Source organism: Chiloscyllium punctatum, chromosome 9 (genome assembly GCF_047496795.1).
Source record: "Chiloscyllium punctatum isolate Juve2018m chromosome 9, sChiPun1.3, whole genome shotgun sequence".
Classification (NCBI taxonomy): domain Eukaryota; kingdom Metazoa; phylum Chordata; class Chondrichthyes; order Orectolobiformes; family Hemiscylliidae; genus Chiloscyllium; species Chiloscyllium punctatum.
In genome coordinates, this window is record NC_092747.1 from 10,684,326 (window position 1) to 10,709,864 (window position 25,539).

General features: G+C 41.7%; 1 protein-coding gene across 2 annotated transcripts in view; it reads left to right on the forward strand.

Moving 5' to 3' along the window:
- pudp (pseudouridine 5'-phosphatase) overlaps window positions 1–23,204 on the forward strand; it is a 33,664-nt gene extending 10,460 nt beyond the window's left edge. Inside the window, exon 4 of one of the 2 annotated variants that reach the window (XM_072576888.1) lies at window positions 4,093–4,331. In XM_072576888.1, the coding sequence (XP_072432989.1) occupies window positions 4,093–4,167 (75 nt within the window). In that variant the 3' untranslated portion in view covers window positions 4,168–4,331. Of the gene's footprint in view, window positions 1–4,092; window positions 4,332–20,698 lie in introns of those variants that run through there. The other variant, XM_072576887.1, reaches the window with a different exon arrangement.
- The last annotated feature ends 2,335 nt before the right edge of the window (window positions 23,205–25,539 follow it).

Below are 25,539 nucleotides of genomic sequence, written 5' to 3' on the forward strand. Positions count from 1 at the left end.
TGTTTGTAGATGAAACTCAGGAGTTAACACTCCAACTGAAGTCAGCAATATGGGAGGCAAATGGCAGGGAAGGCTTTCTTGCAAGAGATTGGAGTGCAATTTTTAAAAAAGTCATCCAGCAATTGTACAGGGTGTTAGTAGTACCACATTTTAGATACTGTGTGCAGTTTTGGTCTCAACACTTAAAGAAGAATATACTTGTATTGGAGACAGGGCTATGAAGGTTCACCAGATTGCTCTCAATGTTGGGTGAGTTGTCATTTGAAGAAAGGCTGTGGAATTTGGGCCCATGCTGTGCATTCAGAAAAACAAGAGATGACTTCATTGAAACATACAAATGATTCAGAGCTTACATTCTTTTATATTGGTGAAAATATACGGCTGCTTCATGAAGACATTAAAATCCATTAATGTGGGGAAAATAGGCATCTGGTATATTTTAAAAATTTAGATCTGCATTTCCTGTCCACAAAATTTTAATTCATATACAGAGCAAAACAGAAACTTTATGGTTGGTATCTCTATTGCATTGAGCGAAATTTGATCTGTGCATAAGGAATTTCACTGTACCAAACAGAACCATTGAACTGGTGTAAAGCACAAAGGCAAAGCTTTAACTTACATCAGTCGGTGCAAAACTAAACACCAGGCAGGACACAGTGGACTCTACTTCAGTGGCATCTCATTCCACAGTTTCTCCACCACTCATGCACATTGGCAGCAAGATGTACTGTAGCATCTTGGCTATGCTCCTTTGACGGAACCTTCCAAACCCATGGCCTCTTCCATCTTAAACGGTCAAGGGCAGCAGCTGCATGGGAACACCCCCTACTGCAAAGATCCTTTCCAATCCACACATCTTCCTGTTCTTGGAACTGTATCTTCAGTGTTACTGGTTGAAAATCCTAGACTTGCCTATTTACATCCCAAGGAATGTAAGGGAAATTCTCAAGGGAAATTAGGAATAGGCAATAAATATGGTCTAGTCAATGACACCAACATCCCATGGACAAATAAATAAAGAAACTGAAATATGCCAACCTTAAAAGAGCAACTGGAACAACTTGGGAGCAGATCCTTCCTGCAGTTCGGATTGATGGGGAGCTTTCTCGCACCCTTCTTCCAGTGTGCATTCATTGGCATAGGAAGAAGTCACAAAGTCACTATTGCAACAAGCTGGGGAACAATGCCAGCAACAACTAGATTGCAAAAGATCAACATCCAGCCAGATAAAAGGCAGAAATTTCCATGAGCAATGAGGCAGGCTGACAGCATGCAGAGGAGGGGTTAAACTGATGATAAAAGGGATTTCCATCAAGGGTACGGACTGAATTTTGACTCGAGGTGGAGGAAAGCAGATGAACCTTAAATGTGACTGAAGGAGTACCACACAATTGAACATCACATGATCAATTGTTGCATAATCAACCCTCCATGAACATGTCCAGCCACAGTTCACTACTGACTAATTTACTTCCGTGTTGCTAACTCCCACGGGACTTCCAGGATTTCACCCCAGGGTTGATAAAGGCACTACGGTCCATTTCCAAATAAGGATGGTGTGGGAATTGGAATGAAAGGTGGAGGTACAGATGTCCCTGTGTGCATACTACCCTTGTACTTGCAGGTGGTCAAAGTTGCAGGTTTGGGAGAAGGTGTCAAAGAAACCCTGACTAGGTGATGCAGTGTGTCTTGCATATGGTGCACACCACAGATGGGATGTACTGTTGAGGGCGAAGGAACATTAAAAGTGATGGTGGATTCCTGATTAATCTGACTGGTTTTTACAGGCTTATGACAACTCTATGAATGGGTAGCTGTGCTTGTCCTTCCCTGTACAAGCAAGTAAGATCAGTGAAAAAGAGATCAGAGACTGAGAGTTTCTGAAGTGTTGTTGAAGGTGCACTCCTCCAGAAACAATTGCCTCACCCTCCACACTTGTCCCTTGTAAATACTGGAAAGGTTTTCGGAAGTGGTGGGGAAATTATGGAGAAGATCCTTGGGGACAGGATTAGCTCACATTTGGAAAAATATGGACTTAATAGCGATAGGCAGCATGGCATTGAGCGGAGAAGGTCGAGTCTCACAAACGTGATTGATTATTTTGAGAAAGTGACAAAGATGATTGAGGGCAGGACGTTAGATTTTTTTATATGAACTTTGGCAAATCCTTTGACAAGGTCCCTCATGGCAGGCTGATGCAAAAGCTGATGTCACATGGGATCCACGATGAGCTGGTAAGATGGCTACGGAATTGGCTTGGTTGTGGAAGACAGAGTCGTGGTGGAAGTGTGTTTTTCTGAGTGGAGATCTGTGGCCAGTGGTGTGCTGCAGGAATCAGTACTGGGTCCCTGGGTTGTTTGTAATATATATAAATGATTTGGAGGAGAATGTAGTGGCCTGATTAGTAAGTTTGTGGAAAGCAAGGCTCAGGATCATTTGTCCAGCTCCCTGGATTACTAGTGCAGTAACATAACCACTGCGATCACAACTATAGCTAACAATCAAAGGGATTTACTTTGTAGCAGCACAATTATTACCATTTAACAACACTATTTATCAACTTTTAAAATTAATACAGCTCTTGAAATCGACAGATTAAAATTAAACTTTAAACTGTGATTTGTGGAAGACCTCTCTTGTACCCACTAAGAAGGTCATGGGCTGTGGATTCAGGAGAACTTGCAGGTTCCCCTCCAAGCCACACATCATCCTGACATGGAACGAATTCAGCCAAACCTTCACTGTTGGGTCAAAATCTGGGAACTTGCTTCCTAACAGCATTGTGTGTCCCTCCACCACATGGACTCTTGTGGTTCCAAGAAGGCAGCTGGGTTAGGCAGTAAATGCTGGCCCAGCCAGCAATACTCACATCCCATGAACAAGTAATTTTTTTTTTTAAAAGTGACTAAATACCTTACTCTCTAGTGAAACATTAGCTCTCATCATTAACCCTACAGACTGATGGCATATGACCACAGAAGACAGCCTGTTCAATCAGAGGATAGTTTAACTGTTTTGCAGAAACCATCTGATGGGTTCCAAACCTTTCTAGTAGAGGCAGGCAATTGATCATAGGTTTGATGTGCTCACTCAGATGTCTCCTGGAAGAGTCAGAGCATGCCTTTAATGTTCCTATGCTGCAAACCAATCTTTATAGTTGATGATTACAGTCAAGCTTCAGTCCTTTTAGTTTTTTTTTTACAAAATCTGACAGAGACCAGGTAAATTCTTGCTGAAAAATGTACAGTGCAGAATGCATACCAAGTTGTACCGTGTTGGTATCTCTGCAAGTGCTGACAAACATTGATGAATCAACAGTAGAATTATAGAAAGCACAAATATCCAACATAAAATCAGAAACCTTATTGAGTCACAGAGTGAAACAGCACAGAAACAACCAGTCATAATCCCAAATTAACCTGCCTCCTCCTGGCCCATATCCCTCCAAACTTTTCCTAATCATGTACTTATTTGAATGTTTTTTACTCATTGTATTTGTACCTGCATCCACCACTTCCTCAGGAAGTTCATTCCACATGCGAACCACCCTGTGTGTAAAAAATATGCCCCTCATGTCTTTTTTAAATCTCTTTCCAGTCACCTTAAGAATGTGCTTCCGCGTCTTGAAACACCCCATTCCAGGGAAAAGACTACTACCATTAACTTTATCTATACCTCTCATTATTTTATAAACTTCTATTAAAACATATAAGCTCCCGAGGGGTGTTAAAAGAATGGATGCAGGAAGGATAGTTCCTCTTGTGGGAGAGAGACATGAGGTGACAAAATTTAATAGTGGAGGGTTTCCCATTTAGGATGACCATGAAGAAAAGTTTTTTGTTCTGTGTGTTGCGAGTCCATAAAACCATAAGATGTAGGAGCAGAGGTAGGCCATTCAGCCCATTGAGGAGCAGGAAAGTCATCAGGAATGAAGGGCTTTTGCCCAAAACATTGGTTTTCCTGCTCCTCGGATGCTGCCTGACCTGCTGTGCCTTTCCAGCACCACTCTGATCTTGACTCTAATCTCCAGCATCTGCAGTACCCACTTCTGCCATTCAGCTCGTTGAGTCTGCTTTGTCATTCCATCAGATCATCAGGAGGCTGGAAGAACGCAGCAAGCCAGACTACATCGAGCCTGAAGAAGGATTACACCCGAAACATTGACTTCTCCACCTCCTGATTTCCTGTGCCTGGTTTCCTGTGTTCTTCCAGCCTCCTGCTGGTCTACCTTGGATTCCAGCATCAGCAGTTTTTTTTACTCATTTCATCAGAACATGGTTATTCTGATAAACTGCACTTGCCTGCCATCCGTCTAATTCTTGATTCCCTTACTGATTAAAAATCTGTCTATCTCAGCCTTGAGTACACTTAATGGTCCAGTCTAACAGCCCTTTGTTTTAAAGAATACCTTAGGTTATCAAACGTTGGAGGAAAAGAAATTCCTCCTCATCTCTGTCTTAACTGTGCGAACTCTTGCTCTGAGATTAGGCCCTCCGCTATTAGACTGTCACACAAAGGGTAACAATCTCTCTGCATTTACCATAGTCAAGTCCCTATGAATCTTCTAAGTTTCAATAAGATCACCTGTTTTTCTTCTAAATTGGAATGAGTACAATCACAACCCCGTTTCATAAGAAAATCCTTTCATACCTGGAATCAATCTCGTGAACCTCCTGTGGACTTCCTCTAATACCAGTAAATATTACCTTTAGTTATAGAGTTATAAATTGTTATCAATGCTGATCTGCCATTGAATGGCAGAGGGAGCTCCTGGGGCCAAATGGCTTATTCCTGCCCCTAATTCATCTGCTCACGTATATGTAAAGATTACCTTTGTTTCTTGAGTATTCAGTCTTTTTTAACTTTCAAAATCATAAACCTCATTTCATACCTCTTCATGGTCTTTGCTCCCTATTACTGTAGTTTCCAGCCTCATAATCTTACTATGCTGATTTTTTAAAAATCTCCCAGATTTTAATCATTCAAACATTTGATGCAGCTACCAAGTCTTAAGCTCTGGAACTCCCTTTGCTAGTGAGTTTTGAGAAGATATTTAACTCAGGTTGAGGTTTTGAATGTAGGTTTGCTCACTGAGCTGAAAGGTTCATTTCCAGAGGTTTCGTTACCTTACTAGGGCTTATGCCCGAAACGTTGATTTTCCTGCTCCTTGGATGCTGCCTGACCTGCTGCGCTTTTCCAGCAACACATTTTCACCACTGAAGATGTTACCAAGTAAGGTAACGAAACGTCTGGAAATGAACCTTTCAGCTCAGCAAGCAAACCTACATTCAATCCCTTTGCCAGCCTTTCTGCTGCTTAATTTCTCTCTCTCTTCCATTTAAGACACACCTTAAAACGTGTCTTGCCAAGCAACCTTCTGGTCCCCTGCCCCAATATCTCATCTTAGAACTTAGAACAGTATAGCACAGGAATGGGCCCTTCAGTCCATGATGTTGTGCTGAACATGAATGAAACTAATCCCTTCTGCCTACCCTTGGTACATATCCTTCCATTCCCTACATATTCATATGCTTATTTTGTTAAATTCAGGAATTTGCTTCTTGTTTGCTGGAGATGTTCATTGGTTGGCATGTGGGTGGCACAAATGTAGCTTGCCAGTTACCAGCCCAAACTTGAATGATGGGTTGCCTCAGTATCTGAGGTGGCTATGATGTTACGTGGTTTTGTGTAATTTTTAACACTCCTTGAGACAGTTTTGAATGCTTATTATGTTAAAGCGGTTTTAAAAATGACACCTACTGTTGTACCTACAGGAACAATGGCAATAATGAAGTGAACTATCTGAACAAAATTTCTTCCAACTGTGTTAGTGATCTCACAAAGATTGCATGGCGGGTTTTGACTGGCCATGAGTTATAAACAAAGGCTGGGACTTTATTCACTGGAGTGTAAGATGTTGAGAGGTGACCTTATAGATGTTTATAAGATCATGAGGGGTATAGATAGGGTTAGTGGAAGGTGTCTGTTCCTTAGCACGGAGGATTCCAAGATTAAGGGGCACATTTTTAAGATGTGAGGAGAGAGATTAAAAAAAAACATGAGGGTAAATTTCTTTACACAAAAGGTGGTCCCTGTGTGAAATGAACTTCCTGAGCAAGTGGTGGATGTGGGCATAGTTACAATGTTTAAAAGGCACCTAGATTAGTACATGAGTAAAAAATGTTTGGAAGGATATGGGCCAGGAGCAGGCAGACGGGACTATGTTTGGGATTATGTTCGGCATGGACTGGTTGGACCGAAGGGTCTGTTTCCATGCTGTATGACTCAATGACAGGTGTAACATTGTACTGGAAATGGTTGCAACTGAAAACTGCTCTCAACCACTTTGCAGAGGCATGAGGTAAATGGATGCTAAGTCAGAGAGAGGGTTAAGGTGACACAAGTTTTATCATGGAGGGGAACTTTAAGGAGGGCTTTAAAGGAGATGGGGGAATGATTAAAAAGAAGGGTGTAGGATGGAAATTTGAAATACAAGATGATGCATTTTCTTTGTACATGACCTTATGAACTGAATAATAAAGCATCAAAATCTAGTGCAAGAAAACACAATTTAACGAGCCTGTTTTGCGGGTTTGTGATTAAGCATTAGTTTAGCTGTTGCCAGAGAACTTCTTAAATTCTGGCCCACATGCAGTTTGGGTACATTCAAATTAATTTGCAACCTGATGGTAACAAGGTTGCAGCTCTTAGAAACTGCAAAGCGATTGTTAAAAAGTAACTAATATCTTTGGAACGATCTTTGAAGTCAGATAAAACCCTTAATACTAACCTCTATCAATGTGTTGGTGGGTCAAGAATATGTACAGTGTTTCGGCCTCAGGAAGGAGAAATTGCTGCAGGGACTGGATTTTTTTTAAAGGAAAAGCCATATTCAAGATCCATCCAGCTAACAGCTAAAAATGAGGACAATTGCCAAGTTATATCCTGTCCACAAGAAATATGACTAGTTCAAACTGCTTAACTACTATCCCACCTGTCTGCAATTGATTATCAGTGAAGTAAGCGATGGAGGGAATCATTGGAAGTGCTATGAAGTGACACTTGCTCACTGAGCTTAGTTGAGTTCCACGTGGGCTATTCAGTCCCGTTATGGCTTTGGTTCAAACGTGGACAAAGGAGCTAAACTCCAGAATAGATGTGAGAGTGAATACCCTTGACATCAATGCAGCATTTCATAGAATATAACCAAACTAATGAAAATCAGGGGGAAACTCTTCACTAGTTGGAGGCTTATCTAACAGAAAAGATGATGGTTGTGGCTGTTGAAGTATCTCTGCAGGAATTCTGCAGAGTAGTTTCCTCGCCCCAACTGTCTTCGGCTGCTTCATCAGTAATTGTGCAACTTTACGCAATGTTCATTATCATTTATAATTCTTCAGATACTGAAGCATCCTATTTTCTTATGCAGCAAAACCTGGACAACATTCAGGCTAGGGCTGATAAGTGGCAGGCAAACTTCACCCCACACAAGTACAAGATGGTCTCCAATAAAAAGAAACTAACCGTCTCTCCTTGACATTTAATTACATTACTGTTGCTGAATCCCCAACTAACCACGTCATCATTGACCAGAAACTGACTTTAAACACTGCTCACCAGAGCGAATTAGAGACTGGGAATTCCCCAGTGAGTTACTCACCTGCTGTGTCCTCCAAGCTTGTCCACCATCTATAAGGCCCAAGTCAGGAGTCTGATGGAATACTCCTCATTAGCCGAGATGGGTGAAGCTCCAATAATACTCAAGAAGCTCAACATCATCCAGGAGAAAGCAATTCACTTGGTCAAGTATCCCATCTGCTACCTGAGGTATTCACTGTCTCTGCTACCAATGCACAATGTGCACCATCTACAAGGTGTAACTCGCTACTTTTTCAACAACATTTCAGCGACTCAGGAAGGCAACCCATCACCATCTTCTTAATGCAATCAGGGAAGGGCAATACATTCCCGGCCTCACCAGTGATACCCACATCCCAGAAGTAAATTTTGAAAAAGACCTTCCCCTAACTTTAACTGCCTTCGATCAGCATACTTCAGAGAGAGGGACTTAAAGTCACCTTTCTCATCCTCGTTTCTGAGGGTTGGACCATCGACCTCCATTAGATTGCTTATGGGCAAAGTACCATAATGGCTTGCCATTGCCTTATCCATAATGGTTGCCCTGGAAACTCTCCTGCTTTTATGACCTGCTATCACCTGAATTGGAAGAATTTGCAGGCTGACCACAAACACACCTTCCACGGACCAACAGGTCCTGGCATCGAATTCAAACTCAGGATTTCTGGCCCACAGCTAGGCTATCCACCATTCCAGCCCCTCTAGCCAGAGGACTGATGGAAACAAATCCCCAAAGACCCTGCTACTAAACACTCCCAATGAAAATTGAGTGTATCAAGGTTGAAAGTACCTGAAATCAAGTTCATAGATCATAGAACATTACAGCGCAGTACAGGCCCTTCGGCCCTTGATGTTGCACTGCCCTGTCATACTAATCTGAAGTCCATCCCACCTACACTATTCCATGTACGTCTATTTGCCTGTACAATGACGACTTAAATGCACTTAAACTTGGCGAATCTACTACCGATGCAGGCAAAGCATTCCATACCCTTACTACTCTCTGAGTAAAGGAACTACCTCTGACATCTATCTCCCCTTGCTTTAAAGTTGTGTCTCCTTGTGTTTGCCATCCCCATACTTGGAAAAAGGCTCTCCCTGTCCACCCTATCTAACCCTCTGATTATCTTGTATGTCTATTATTATCTTGTATGTCTCTATTAATTTCAGGTTCCTTCAACTTTGATACACTTGCCTTGTCCAGAGGTCATAAATCGAGCATATATTTTCAATCCGAACACCTCTCACTGTTCTAAACACTGATGAGTTATAAGATTTTGAGGACACTTGGCAGGATAGGTTTTGAGAGGATGTCTTCTTTGTGTTGGAATCTAAAGCTAGGGGCTGCAGTTTAACTGTAAGGGGGGCCTTTCATTTAAAAACTAAGTAAGGAAATGTTTCTTGTCTCGGGGGTCGTTATTCTTTGGAATTCTCTAACCCAGAGAACATTGGGGGTTTGTGTCATTGACTATCGTCTAAGTTGAGTTGGAATTTTGAACGAGGATTAGAGGGCCAGACAGCACTCTGAACAACCATAATCTTATTGAATATTGTAGCAGGTTCAGAGGGTCCAGTGGTATATTCCTGCTCTTGTTTCTTGTAATCTTGTTAAATGATTTAGCTTTCAAATTCTTCCACAATGACAGGTTTTCTAGATTCGATTAGATTCCCTATAGTGTGGAAACAGGCCCTTCGGCCCAACCAGTCCATACCGATCCTCTGAAGAGTAACCCACCCAGACCCATTTCCCTCTGACTAATGCACCTAACACTATGGGCAATTTAGCATTTTATGTGATTGTGGGAGGAAACGGGAGCATCTGGAGGAAACCCACGCAGATGCAGGGAAAATGTGCAAACTCCACACAGACAGCTGCCCGAGGCTGGAATCGAACCTGGGACCCTGGTGCTGTGAGACAGCAGTGCTAACCACCGAGCCACCGTACCGTTTAAAGATTGAAGGGAGAAAGACTTAAACATCAATATTGAGTTTGATATTTTGTGACGTTGCTAGGTGGGGTTAGATCTGACTGTGTCCAAATATGCATTGGATGGCTATGGTTCTAATTGGCATTGTAAAAGATAGCTTTGCAACCTCTAGATAAACGTAATGTGTTATTGAGCCAAGCAGCTTATGAGTTCCTTGGTTTAATTCCCTGAGCAAGCTGTACTCGGTCAGATGGGAAACAGTAGAGCTGGGGCTAAGGAAGGAAAGGGCATCTAACATTCCCATTCCCCATTGCCCTGTGACCACTGACAGGGTGTGCATGCATATCGGGTGGGATCAGTTGAAATACTGCTTTCTGCAGTTCTACTTTGCTTTCAACCTGTTGAACAAACATTGAGTCATATGTGAAGTGCATACAGAACTTCAGGGGTGCTACTCCTCTAGGGAACAAAAGGAGTTGGAGCCCACGGGAAACCTCTCAGCTTTTACTTTATAACTGGACATCATCTGAAATGTAAGGTAAATTCCATGGCATTGTTGGAGCTGATGATAGATGGCGAGGTGCTGAAATTACATTGGAGGTCAGAAGAGGTCATCAAAATCTGCAAGTTGGAAAGTCTGTCAATATCATTCTTTTAAATTCTCTCCATTTACAATGCATAGCAAAGGTATATCAAAGAATTTTAGTATTAGGGTTTAAGTAATTGGTCATGGTGGGTAGGATTTTTCACTTTAGAAAGATCTCCATTTACAATCTAGGGTAGTTATTGATTTTTACAGACCTGTCATTAATGGTAACTGTTGAGTTATTCTTGGTAATGAATGAAGAATATTGCACAGGGCCCAGGATGTAGTATTAAAATGCACTGGCTTTATGGAGCAGTTTTACACAGCAAAGCACCTGAACCAATGGAATTTTTTTTTCTCTCTGTTGCCTCTATTGCTCCTCGTTTTTTTTTGTTTGGTTTCTAGAGTCGCTTAACAACAATTTCATTATGACAGAGGTGCTTACCTAGACTCAATGTCCTTTTTGTACAAGGCACTGAAATGGTGGCATTCTTGGACTAATTGAATGTTTTAGCAGACTGGTGCACTGTTGGTTACTTTCAGCTTTACGCTATGGGTTGTATGTCGTTGCTTGCAACAGGGTCTGGGATAGTGCAATAATGACAACAAGTGGCAGCAAAGTGAAACTGCAATTTCTTTGCTGCTCTATTGGCTTAGAACATAAAAACAAAACAGTTGTGTATCCTCCTGTCTTCTGAATTGCTTATATTTAATTTGAATGGGAGAATGGTTGCTGGATGTTGGAAGAAAAGGCAATAATTACACTATTATGCAAATCGGGCAACAATTACATCTGGAAGAATGTTACAGAACACGTTAGCAACAGTGAGGAGGATAAGGAGGAGACTGCAAAAGACAAAACTAGGAATCCAAAATGGTGAAAGTGAGTGCTTTGGAAGAGGGTTCTGAAAAGCTGTACCATACCACCTGTGAGAGATTAGAATGAGTGAAGCTTGTTTAAATGTAAAAATATGCTGTACAGTCTGCAATTTACATTTAAAATCTTTAAGTGTGGCTTTATAGGAGTAGGTGGAGGCTATTCAGTCCCATGAACAACTTCTGCCATTCATTTGGAACATGGGTAATCTATACTTTAATCCAATGTTTGTGCAGCCTCTGGGCGGGTCTGGCACGTTAGCTTCTGCTTCTGGGAGTTGCTGCTATGCACAGATCCTGGAGGTCTAATAGTGGGGGGAAACAAATTACAGGGAACATTCCTTGAGCTGTATTTAGAATCATAGGGTTATACAGCATGGAAGCAGAGCCCTTGGTCCAACCCATCCATACTGATCAAATTGTACAAATTACACTAATCTCACTTGTCTGTGTTTGGCCCATATCCCTTGAACCCTTTCCTATTCATGTACCTGTCCAAATGTCTTTTACATGTTTCATCTGTACCTGCATTCACAACTGCCTCTAGAAGTTCATTCTACATATGAACATGTGAAAAGGTTCCCCCTTAGGTTCCTTTTAAATCTTTCCCCTCTCACCTTAAAAAAAATGCCCTCGAGTTTTGAGCTTCACCTTATCAATGCCCTTATCATGATTTTATAAACCTCTACAAGTCGCCCCTCACCCCTCCTATGCGCCAGTGAAAAAAAGTCTCAGTCTGTCCAGCATCTCCTTCACCTGATAAAGGAGCAGCAGTCCAAGAGTTTGAGATTTCAGATAAACCTGTTGGACTATAACCTGGTGTTGTGGGACTTCTGACTTCAGCTTCTCCATGTAACTGAAACCGTCCAGTCCTGGCAGTATTCTTGTAAATTTTTTTCTGAACCTCTCCAACTTAATAATATCCTACCTATAGCAGAGCAACCAGAACTGTATACAGTACTATTTGTGCTGACTTCGATATTTAGCTGCCTTTTTTCTTCTCTTCATCCCTTAATACCATTAGTCATCAAAAATTTATCAATCTCAGATTTGACAATTGAATTTGATCTAAAATCGATGGCCTTCTTTTGAGAGGGAGTATTTCAGATTTCCATTACGCTTTGTATGAAAATACACTTCTTAATTTCACTTCTAAATGGCTTCATTCTAACTATCTCCCTTGTCTCAGCAGAGATAATAGCTTCTCTGTGTCCATGTTATTGAATCCTTTTATCATTTTTAAACACCCCTGTTAGGTTACACCTCAACCTCCCAAACTGTTGAAAGCAACCTACAAAACTCAGTAACTCAGTAAAGTTGACAAACAGCTTGCATAAAAAACTTACAGCCCCAAGAAAGATGTGACAACTTGAGAAATAATGTACAACTGAAAAACAACCCTTAATAAAAGCCAGTCGCCAAGATAGCTGTTTCAAGAGGGCTAAGTAAGTTAATTTATTTTTTATTACTTTGGAGTTCAAGGTTTTTATTATTGTTTTGGGATCACATTTTGCAATTCAGTTTGTTTTCTGTGCAGAGAAAAAAAATTAAAGTTGAATTCTAGAGGAGATGAAAAAATCTGACCTCAACAATCAGACAGTATTCAACCAAGTTTCATGCTAAGGAGTGGCAGATAAACTGAAGTCAAGGAAAAGTATTTTCATTGGCTGACACGTGGTGTGTGGCTCAGTTAGCAGCACTGTCTCTCGTTTCTGAGCCAGAACATTGTGTTTATTTTGAGACTTGAGCATATAATCCTTTTGGATACACCATACCTTGTCAGCTGCCTTCTGGATGATTGCACAATGTTCAGCACCATCTCAGAATTCCTCAGAAATCTAAATAAAGCATGACCTGGATAACATTTGGGCTTTGGCTGATAATTGGTAAGTAACATTTGAAATGCCTGGCAATGGCCGTCTCAGGACAGAGGTCAGAAATTCGATGGTGAGTACCTCTTCACCTGCCCTCCCAGTGCCTTTCCACCACCTACAAGGCACAGGCCAGGAGTGTGATGGAATATTCTTCACTTGCCAGAATAAGTGCAGCTTGACGCTATTCAGGATAAAGCACGCACTCCATTCGCACCCCATCCACAACCTTCAGCATTCACTCTCTTCACCATGATGTACAGTGGCAACAGTATGGACCTACAAGATGAACTGAGACACTCCCTCACCAACACCTTGCAAACCCATGATTTCCGCCTCTTAGAAGGATGAGCAGGAGATACATGGGTATGTCACCACCTGCAAGTTCCCCGCCAAGCCCCTCAATGTTCTGACTTGGAACTATATTGCCAATCACTGAGTCAAAACTACCCTCCTGACAACACACTGGATGTGCCTCAGTCACATGAAAGGCATTAGTAGTTCAAAGGCCTGGAACTCTCTCACTGCAGGTGTTTGTATTATTCAAGGGCTGCAGTAGTTCAAGGAAGAAGCTCAATACCACCTTTTCGAGGGACATTAGGGCTGGGCTGTAATTGCTGGCTCCAACCAGCGGTTGCCATGTCCTAAGAATGTGGCAAGTGCCTGTGACCAGTGGAGTGCTACAAGGATCAGTGCTGGGTCCACTACTTTCCGTTATTTATATAAATGATTTGGATGCAAGCATAAGAGATTTAGTTAGTAACTTTGCAGATAACACCAAAATTAGAGGTGTAGGGGACAGAGAAGAAGGTTACCTCAGATTACAACAGGATGTTGATCAGATGAACCAATGGGTTGAAGAGTAGCCGATGGAGTTTAATCTAGATAAATGCGAGGTGGTGCATTTTGGGAAAGCAAATCTTAGCAGGACTTATACACTTAATGGTAAGGTCCTACGGAGTGTTTCTGAACAGAGACCTTGGAGTGCAGGGTCATAGCTCCTTGAAAGTGGAGTCGCAGGGAGATAGGATAGTGAAAAAGGCGTTTCTTATGCTTTCCTTCATTGGTCAGAGAATTGAGTACAGGAGTTGAGAGATCATGTTGTGACTGTGCAGGACATTGGTTAGGCCACTTTTGGAATATTGTGTGCAATTCTGGTCTCCTTCCTATTGGAAGGGTTCAGAAAAAAGATTTATGAGGTTGTTGTCAGGGTTGGAGGATTTGAGCTATAGGGAGAAGTTGAATAGGCTGGTGCTGTTTTCCCTGGAGCGTTGGATGCCTAATAAAGGTTTATAAAATCATGAGGGGCATGGATAGGATAAATAGACATAGTATTTTCCCTGAGGTGGGGGAGTCCAGAACTAGAGGGCTTAGTTTTAGGGTGAGAGGGGAAAGATATAGAAGAAACCTAAGGGGCACGTTTTTCACGCAGAGGGTGGTGCGTGTGTGGAATGAGCTGCCAGAGGAAGTGGTGGAGGCTGGTACAATTGCAACATTTAAAAGACATTTGGATGGGTATATGAATAGGAAGGGTTTGGAGGGATGGGGCAGGGTGCTGGCAGGTGGGACTAGATTGGGTCGGCATGGACGAGTTGGACTGAAGGGTCTGTTTCCGTGCTGTACATCTCTTTGATCATGCTGGTACCTCCCATGCGTATATAGGCTCAATCATAATAGCTTAGGCAGTAGTGTTAGATTCAGGAAAAAAAAAGACATACAAATATATCAAGAATTGAGGTTGAAGTATGCAAGTATCAGAGAAGGATGAGGAAGAAGCATGCTGAATACTCAGCAGGATTGAGTATAAATCTGCCGTTGTAGGGAGACCGGTATAATGAATTACCTGGTTGGCAGGAAGAGCTCGCTGAAATGAGATGGGGGATGAATGCACTGGATTACTTGAAACATCGGTGATTTGCATGGAATTCAGTCAGGTTTTGATAAGCCAGCCAAAACACACTTGGGGATTTTTGATTGCATATTTCACATCCTGTGAGTTCTTGACCTGATCAAATCAATAGATGTTGTCTGGGTGTCCAGCACCTGGTAGGATTTAATTTATATACAGCTCTGAAATTTATCTTTAGCTGTAGGTCAGTGGCAGTGGGCAGAAATTCAGAACTGCAGCAATCATCCTGGCAGTAGTTTCTGAAGAGTGTGTCATTATTCAAATGCACAAATATGGGTCCTCGTTGCACATTAAGAATTTGAATAAACAGTTTTAATCTGTCAGACTCTGTACATGGAATAGGTTTTAATAATCAGCCAAGTTGCCTGGGATTGGGTGCCTTCCATTCTGGTGGATAATAAAGGTTCCACTGTATCATAGAGGCGTTAAGTGCACACAAGCGATTTGCTTTGGTTTGCAGCTCACCAGAACTATGAAAATAACTTTCCCTGTGCAGCTTATGTGAGTGGATTTTCTTTTTCAGGCACACCATGGTGATTTTCCACATTAAATGGGATTTAGCTTTTTGGGTCCTAAGATGCCACAAAATAACACTTGCAGCTTTCTCTGCACAAATTTGCATTCCCCCCGCCTCCCTCCTCTTCCACCTTTATTGTTCATGGATCCTCTATTCACATTTTACAAATACACACCTTTTTTTTAACATTTCATAAAAAGTCTTTAAGCCCTCGCTCAAGGAAGTGTGTGTAAGTGAAGACGTAAAATGGGCACATCAAATGCCTCAAGACCGTGTATGCAAGAAACATATTTTCCTGTGTTTGTTCACGGGATGAATGTGTCACTGGCTAGGCCTGTATTTGTTGTCCATCCCTAATTGCCCAGTGGGTAGTTTCAGAGTCAGCCACATTGCTGTGGGTCTGGAGACACATGTGGGCCAGACCAGGCAAGGATAGACAGGCTAATAATTGGCTGGAAGAACACAGCAAGCCAGGCAGCTTCAGGAAGTGGAAAGGTCGACATTTCGGAAAAAACCCCTCAGTCCAGGCTGTTCAGATGCTGCCTGGCTTGTTGTGTTTTTTTGAGCCTCCTGTTGTCTATTTTGGATAACAGTATCTGCAGTTTCTGTCTCAGACCAGGCAAGGATGGCAGTTTCCTTCCCCAAAAGGCATTCATGAACCTGATGGCTTTTTAATCCAACAGTAGATTCATGGTCATTATTAGATTCTTAATTCCAGGAATTTTTGTTGAATTCAAATCCACCTATCTGCCATGGTGGGATTCAAACCCAGGTCCCCAGAACATTCGCTGGGTCTCTCGATGAACAGTCCAATGATAGAACCACTAAGCCATCACTTCCCCAACATTATATTATGTTTTATATTGTGAAGGCATAATACCTGATAGGAGCAAACAAGAGTGAGGAATAAAGTTGAACCGGCAATCTCTCCTTCAGCTTTCCTTTGTCGTCTTCTGTCCCCCACATTTACTGTTGTTGGCTGAATCTCCTCTCTGGCAATGTGCAAGCTGAAAGCTACCCTACCAGCATGAACCTCGTGGCGCCATAGAAGACCAAATTCACCTTCTCCCATAATTGCCTGCTGCTTGTTGTGTCCGTTGGGTCATTCTCAAAGATCACAATGGTCACTGGGCCTCAGACAGACTGGAATCTCTGGGACAGCTTGCATTCACCAAGTAAAACAAGAGATCTCTGACAGTGGTGTCTCTGGGAGGGAAAGAAAATACTTGATTTATACAAATCTTACAACTTAATCTTTTTTTTTGCTGCATTCACTGTTGTAATGCATGAAACAAACAGTTAATTTTACACTCAGTGCACCGACAAACACCAATGTGACATTGATCAGATCATCTGTTTTGGTCAAACAGCACAGAAACAGACCCTTTGGTCCAACTCATCTAGGCCGACCAAGTTTCCCAAACTAAACTAGGCCCACTTGCCTGTGTATGGCCCATATTCCTCTAAACCTTCCCTATTCACGTACCTATCCAAATGTCTTTTAAAGGTTGTAACTGTACCTGCATCTACCACTTCTTTTGGCAGTTCATTTCACATATGATCCCCTCTTTGTGTGAAAAGGTTGGCCCTCAGAACACTTTTAAATCTTTCTCCTCTCACCTTAAAAATGTGCCCTCTTGCTTGGAACTTCCCTATCCTCGGTAAAAGGCATTTGTTATTTACCTGATCAATGCCCCTCATGATTTTGTGAGCCTCTATAAAGTTAGCCTTCCATTTCCTCTTGATTGAGAGAGAAATATTGGCCTGATCAACTGTGAAATAGTATCATGGGATATTTTATATCCTCCGGAGTGGTCAAATAGGAAGCCTTCATTCATTGTCTCATCTGAAAATGTGGCATCTCCGATAGTGCAGATCACCTTCAGTAGAGTGATACAGTCACAGAGGTCTACAACATGGAAACAGGCCCTTCGGCCCAACTTGCCCATACCGTCCATTACTACAAAGGAGCATCAGTCTTGACTTTTGTTCTCAGATCTTGGAGTGGAGACTCAGAGGCGAGAATGCAGCTAACTGAGCCACACAATATGTGCACCTTTGCTTTAAGATTCGCTCGTGCTGTTTTTAGTATCCATCCCCAAATTTTAGGGAAAGCTCTGTACGAGAGAGACACATTAAAAGTAACAGAAAGATAACACATTGATAAAACCAGGGGGCTGCAGCAGCCTTAATGAAACTTTAAATGTGAGGCTTGTGATCTAGAGATAGCCTTTTTCACATTTCTAAGCATTGTCTATGTCTCTGTTGCTATGATCTTACTTGGCAGGTACAGCATTGCTGTGTACTTTTGGGATGTCACTAAACCCACACTCCAAACTTATTGAAGATCAAGAATGGAACAGCCTTTCAATTCTCAGCATATTAGCGCCTATAGATTGTTATTAATCTGACATTGCTCTCATAACTTGCTGGTTTGCAGCTTGACCTTGTACTGCATTCCACTGTCCATAATCAGTATTCAGAGCAGCCCACTTCATCATAGTGCATCATGGGAATATGAATGGACCCGACATGAGGAGGAGAAAGAGTTTAATTTTTGTCACAACTATCCTTTGAAATCTGTAATACTAGGCACGGGTGAATGTGAGCGGTGAACAATCTTATTTCCTGTATCTTTATTAGATGAAACTGAGACCGAAACAGTCATCCATTCTCTCCTCTATGACAATAAGAAATACTTTAAAATTTAGCTGCTGCCTTTCCTCTCCTTTTTCCATATCTGGTGATAATAAGGATGACTTCAGTCCTTCTGCAGGCGCTATGTAATATCTTGTTGTTCTTCTCTTCCACCAAATTTGTAATGCACACCAGTTCAATGCTGATGAGGAACAAATGTCTTTCATTGTGGTCAAAAGCAAACATGACGAGTATGCGCATACTGTAACAAATAAGCAGAATGATTATAGGTCATTAACGTGCCTTCTGTGGGAATGAAGAGTTTTAATTACCTCTAGTTTCAGGGAATTAGTTAAGTCCTTCCAATATGCAGATTACTGGGCTAATAATTGGTTGTTCCCATATAGCTAGTTCTGAGACATCACTGAAGTCAATTAGATCTTTCAGTGCAAGCTTGTCAAGTACATTTCTATGCTATATCTGGATACTAAAGATTTCTGAAAGGGACTGATAATGCTATTTTGTGTAGCTTTTAAGCTTACTCACAAAAGTCAGACCATATCTCAGCTGTGGTTTCAGAGCTTTGAGGAGACAGACCGAGAGCTTTTCAGAGACTTTGAGTTAATGCTGTGGAGTGGGTAGACACTCTGCAACAAAGCCAATTGGCAAGGTTTGCTTTTACTTTGACGTGCATATCGTGAGAAGCATTCAAAGCAGTAATGGAGATGGACTGTCCAGGGCATGATAAAAGACTAATATGGAGGGGTTACTGTCACCAAAATATTATTCTATGTAAAACCTGTAATTGAGACGCACTTTGAAACACAAAGGAGAGTGGCACAGCCATTGAGGTTAAATCTGAGCAGAGTACAAGTGTGTTTCAAAGTTTCGAGGACAAGGAAGTTTGTGAAAAATCACAATACAAAGATTTCAAAAGGATTCCGACAAATTGAATAGAAAACAACTGTGATTGTTGCTGTTTACTTTGATCACTTGATCAAAAATGCACTGATTTAAAGGTGCATGAAAGAGATAGGCTTGCATGCTTGATGGTGTGTGGAAAGAAAAATCAGAGAAACCCATTTTGCCTTAATTTTGTATTTTCTTTACATTATCGCTTTATAATAGGACACAATGGAGTGGAGAGGTGATGGCATAGTGGTAATATCACTGCAATAGTTATCCAGAACCCTGGGCTAATGTTCTGGGGGTTGTAGCCTCAGATCCTATCTTGGCAGACACTGAAATTTATATTCATTAGCCTAATGGCAACCACTGTTGATGTTGTAAAAACCCATCTTGTTCACAAATGTTCTTTACTGGAGGAAATTTGGACCTTACCTGGTCTGACCTAAATGTGACTCCAGACCCACAAAAGGAGTAGGAGTAAATTACTGCAGATGCTGTAATCTGTACTGAAAACAACAAATGCTGCAGATCGCAATGGCTCAGGCAACATCCAAGGAGAGAGAATAAGCTAACGTTTGATCCTAGATGACTCCTCAACAGAACTGACATGAAATGTGGAGGGGGTAAAATATATGGTTGACTCTTAACTACCCTTTGGGAGAAAGTGAGGACTGCAGATGCTGGAGATCAAAGCCTAAAAAATGTGGTGCCGAATGGGAAAGCAGGTCAGGTAGCTTCCAAGGAGCAGGAGAGTCGATGTTTCAGGCAAAAATCTGATGAAGGGCTTTTGCCCGAAGCATCGATTCTCCTGTTCCTCGGATGCTGCCTGATTTGCTGTGGTTTTCCAGCACCACATTTTTCGACTCTTAACTGCCTTCTGGGCAATTACATATTGCAATAACTGCTGTCCTGGAGAGGTGATGTGCATATCCCATGAACAAATAGTAAAATAAAAATGCTATATTTATTTCACTCCTGAAACTTTGAAAGCATTTTAAAATCACAGCAGATTAAGTTGTCTGAGTGAGATTATTTGAGTAATTGTCCCTTGCAGAATTTTGTATTTGGCCTGTGCTGAATTGACTGACTACAGCCAGGGTAATGTTTTGGAGACAGTGGTCTACCTCACGTTCTTAGGAACTAGAGAAAAAGGTGGAGGGGTGAAAGCTGTCAGGGTTGCCATTTTTTAAAATGTTATGAGATAGGATGAGAGAACAAATAAAGTGGAGGGCGTCACGGTGGCTCAGTGGTTAGTACTGCAGCCTCACGATGCCAGGGAACCGGGTTCAATTCTAGCCTCGGGCAACTGTCTGTGTAGAGTTTGCTTATTCTCCTTATGTCTGTGTGAGTTTCTTCTAGGTGCTCCAGTTTCCTCCCACAGTCCAAAGATGTGGATTGGCCAAGCTAAATTGCCCATAGTGTCTAGAAATGTGTAGGCTAGGTGGATTCGCCATTGGAAATTCAGGGTTACAGGAATAGGGTAGAGGGGGTGGGTTTGGGCGGACTGTTCTTTGCAGGGTTGGTGTGGACTCGATGGGTCGAATGGCCTGCTTCCACACAATAGGAATTCCATGATGATGATGGTCATAAAGTTCAGTCCCTCATGATTGAATAACACGTTGACTTTCATTGTCTAGTTTAGCACATAAAGAATGGCTAGTTGAACGTAATACCAGAGGGTGTCAAGTGGAGAGTGCAGTCAAGATCCAAACCATTAGTGTCTGGATGAAAGTGTGAAGAGAAAGGGAAAACTAAGAGTTTGAGGGCAAACAAGAGAAACTGTATTTTTCTCATAGGCATGCTTTCTTTCTTTCTTTCCATTAGTGTCTTGTATTTGAAGATTCCCCGAATGGAGTTACAGGTGCATTGGCAGCAGGAATGCAAGTCGTCCAGATTCCAGATCCACAGCTTGACCCAGAACTGACAAAGCCAGCCACCTTGGTACTCAAGTCAATGGAGGATTTCAAGCCAGAATTGTTTGGTTTGCCTGCATACAAGTAGAAACAGTTTCTGGGCACAGATTGGAACTTCTGCCTTTCTCTTTATCTGCATTTTTTTTTCTTTCTGTTTCCTCCCAGAGCATATGATGAAAGAAGACGTTTCACCAACACATTGGGTTTTGCTTATTTTCCCAATTTGCACAACCTGTTTGAAAACAAATGGAGTGACCCATGCAACACTCACACCACCAAGGCTAAGTCAAAAGCTGAGGCCTGCACCTCTGCCAGCACCTCCACTATCAATCAGGCCTTCATGTGGGTGTGTCTTTATGTTTCTTAGAGTGAGTTGCAACCAAGCTAAGGCAGCTAATATGGCTTGCATTATCTGGGGCATTCTGTCATAACATCGGAGCTGTTGTTGTTGGACATGCAAAAATTACCTCGTGATTATTTTCAGTTTTTTTTTACATTGGGTCTAGGTCACCTAGGAGCAGACTTCAAAGTGAAATGTATGACATGCAAGCACTGCTGGTTTGCCTCTCCATAATGTGTGCCTTAGGTCCCCATTTGGTTTTCTGGATGACCAATAGGAGGACAGTAAGCAGCTTCTTGGTTCAGCTGCTTCCCCATTGGCCAGTACAAATCTGCCAGTTACTGTAAAATTCATTGATAATGGAAGGATTCATTTCTTAGCATCTCTGGCATAAAAGGGAAATCTCATTGTCATTCTCATGCCAGTGTTACGATACCTTTCATCATTGGGCTCTGTGTTGCTAATATCCCAGGTCAAGCTGATTATCCTACTCCCAGTCAAACCTTCAGTGGAAAAGAACAAGTTAATTCCTTCCTTATGCTTTCTGATTTGCTCTAACAGCTCTATCTCTCTCTCTCTCTCTCTCTCTCTCAGCTCTTGATTATTTAAAACCTTCTGATTGATTGTTACCTCATAACTTGCAAACTAATGTCATTTTATTGCAGTCCAAAGTATGCTTCATAATATTATACGTGTTAAAAGACTGAAGCAGAAAGACCAAAGAACAAGTGTGGTTTCTGCAGCCAGACCCACTCAAATTATACCTTCTATTTGATCTTTTCAGAGTTTATTACACACCTCTGGAGCAGGTAGCACTTGAACCTGGACCTCTTGGTTCAGAAGAATGCTCAAAATGATCAGGATAGGTTGATCTGCAGCTGAAAATAATGAATATGAAATAACAATCAAAGGCTTTGAAGGCTTCTTGTGGTGTAGTGGTAGTGTTCTAACTCTGGGCTAGGAGACCTGTGTGTCAGATCACCCTGAACAGGTCAATTATCAAAGAAAAAAGATCAAATGCTTTAAATGGCAATGTAAACTGTAGGGTCAAAGTTTGAAGAGAGAAACTTGTAATCTAAACACCAGGATCAAATGTGTAATTTTTACAGTAATATCCTGTACATGTTTTTTCTTTGATATTTTAAACCTTAAGAACAGTTTTGTCTTTAACTTTGTTTCCTAACACCCTCCCAATTCATCAGTGCCACCTGTTTTGATGCACTTTGACAGCTAAGCCACTCTGCCTCATTGTTTTAGACAGCATCCTCACTGAGATAGGAGAAGTTGTCATTTCATCACTTGTTTTTCCAGCTGTGATTTCAGAGCTCCCACCTTTCTGTCCATTTGACTTCATTGCTGAGAGTGGCCCAACCCATGCAGTCAACTTGTGTCACACGCTGCTTCTGTCAGATTGCAACAAAAATTACCTCAGAATATACTGTACAAAGCTGCAGGTGACTGTAAAATAGACTGTAAGTGTGTACTGCACATGGAATTTGTCATCGGTTCTGTTTGTGATTGTGGAGAGGTTAACGTTAAAACATTACTCAGGGCATTCATTCCAGCTTCTACAGATATGGGCCTAGTAACTAATGCTTCGCCCAGTGCTGCTAAATTGAAACTATAACTCATTCTCCAATAACCAAAATATTATGAACAGATGACTATGACTCTGAGGGAAATTATATTTCCACTAATTTTGGAAATGTAAGATAGTCATATTTGGGTTATTCAGCATATTTTTGGGGGGAGAATAAATTTTACACTGCATTCAACCTGATGACAGGTGCTTGAAATGGTGAATTCATGATTACAATATTATCATCCTCATCTTGAGTATAAGTATTCAAACAGAAAATGAAGGTGCATGCACACATTTATCTACTGAGTGTGCTGTCCATATATATTTATAGTTTGGATTATATTGTTAAAGTGAGCGTGTTCATCTTTTACAGGTATGCTAGATATATCTTCCATTTCCTCGGTTTTCGATTTTCCTGTTCTGGTAATTTTGTTGTTTGCAAAATTTGTCTTTTATTGGGAATAAATCTCTCTGTGATGGTTGTTTTGCTCATTATCTACTAATATTTGATGATTGCCCTATCTATTACATTTCACTGCCTTGGAGAAGATATAATTATTGATGGATTTTGCTCGTTAGAAATGATCACAAAACGCTTTCATAACGAAACTCCATGTCGAGTAAGAATCCAATTTATTGGCTTTGCACCTCAAAGGAATAATATTTGTATGATACTAGACCTTAATTCACCTCTTCAAATGGAGTTCTGAGCTACAAAGAAGCATTTGAATATATCTCATTTTAAGAGAACAGGAGCAGAAATACTATTTACACTGACAAAACGAATACAGAAGGTATCAGGCAGCTGGGGTGAGAAGACCATTTTATTCAGCAAGCAGCAATTGGTGCAAGATGTACAGAAGGAATTAAATTATTCTATCCCTTGACTCTTTCAGAGGGTAACCCTCTCCAGGCGTGAATTCCTTCTCCACGATGCTGTTATGAATTTTCCTTTGTTGCAGTGCCAGCTGTTATTTCCCGATGGTGGACATGGAAGCTGAGTTTATGATGTTCCTAGCATCTGTAGGATCCTGCAGCCGACATCATGAATCGGAGTCTAGAAATCAAACTTTAAAACACTTCATAACCTCCTCAGTTGTAAATTTTTGAAGCATTTGCTCCGGTTAAGCCCCTGAAGCAGAATTATCTTGTATTTCACAAAAAAAACCGTATGTTAAGATGCTGGTCACAAGTGCCAGGGATGATGTGAGGAAAGACTTATTTAGTGACTGGTTAGGGCTTGGACTGCACTTCATAAAAGGGTGATGGAGGCCGTTGTTTTCAGACGGTATTGAGATAAATATGTGAGGAAAAAATGTAGGGATGTGGAAAAAGAATGAGGTAGTGGAAGCAACTACATAGCTCTTCAAGAGATGAACAGGATGGGCTGTTTCTGTGCTTTGTTGGGCTGGTCTGTGATTCTACTCAGACATAATCAGTGTCCATTAGGAACACAAAAAAAAATTATTATTAACATCTTTGAGACATTTTCTTAAATTTGAAGATGTAGCAATTTCAATTTGTGTGGATTGCTTACTGTGGCTGAACAGAAAGCTTGTTGCTTTAACCATTCATCAAGCTGACCCTCGGGTTTGCTGACTCAGCCAGCTCCATCCAGGTGCAGAGAAGTTCTGGATAGTGATGCTTTGTTGTGTCAACTAGTTTTGCAGCAGAAGACTTCCACTCCCTGTTGCATTGCTGACAAGTTTTGTTTCCCTGCACATCACGCTCACAAAATTATTCGCTTTCTGTGACGAGTATGGATAGGTTCAAGCATCCAGCCACTCGCATGGACCTCCAGTTATCTTACTAACCTTGAATTTCACATTCAGATAAATTATATGAGCGATGAATAGCTGCTATACAACCAATAATGGAAAATGATTTGTGCTGACTTACCACTGTAGCGAGGAAGGTTCTCAAAAGAAGATGCTGGAGATCTGAAATCAAAGCAAAAAGTGCTGGAGAAACTCAGTGAGTCTGACATCATCTGTGAAGAGTAAAACAGAGTTAATGTTTAGGGCCCAATCTACTTTTGCCTGGCTGTTCCTGTCTTTTGCACCCTGATTCTGTTTTAGTACGATGCATAGAGGAAGGATGCAGCTTCCTGTTTTATCCAATCACTATTGTACATAGAGTCACTGAATCAGACCCTATGGTTCAACTCATTCATGTTGACCAGGTTTCCTAAATTGAACTAGTCCCATTTGCCTGCACTTCCTACTAAACCTTGGGGTGGCACGGTGGCTCAGTGGTTAGCACTGCTGCCTCTCAGCGTCAGGGACCCAGGTTTGATTCCAGCCTCCGGAGACTGTGTGGAGTTTGCACATTCTCCCCGTGTCTGCATGGGTTTCCTCCGTGTGCTCCAGTTTCCTCCCAAAAGATGTGTGGGTCAGGTGAATTGGCTATGCTAAATTACTCATAGTGTTAGGTGCTTTAGTCACGGGTAAATTTAGGGAAATGGATCTGGGTGGGTTGTTCTTCGGCGGGTCGGTGTGGACTTGTTGGGCCGAATGGCCTGTTCCTGTGTTGCAGGGAATCTAATCCTTTCTTATTCATATACCTGTCCAAATGTACATTTCCAATTTTCGCCCATGGCGCAGGACAGGACTGGATGCATCAGAGCCCGAGAACCCTAGCTTGAGATCAGTGTGCTCCGATCAGGGCACAGGTTGGAGAGGTGGGTCTGGGCGAGCGATTGAACTAGAGCCCAGGCCTTTTGCCTGAGCCACTGGTCCCATAGACCGTATTGGAGACCTTCCATCTGATCAGGGCTTCTTTGGCATTACTTTCCAATTCTCCATAATTTAGAAGAGTAAGGGTAGCAAAT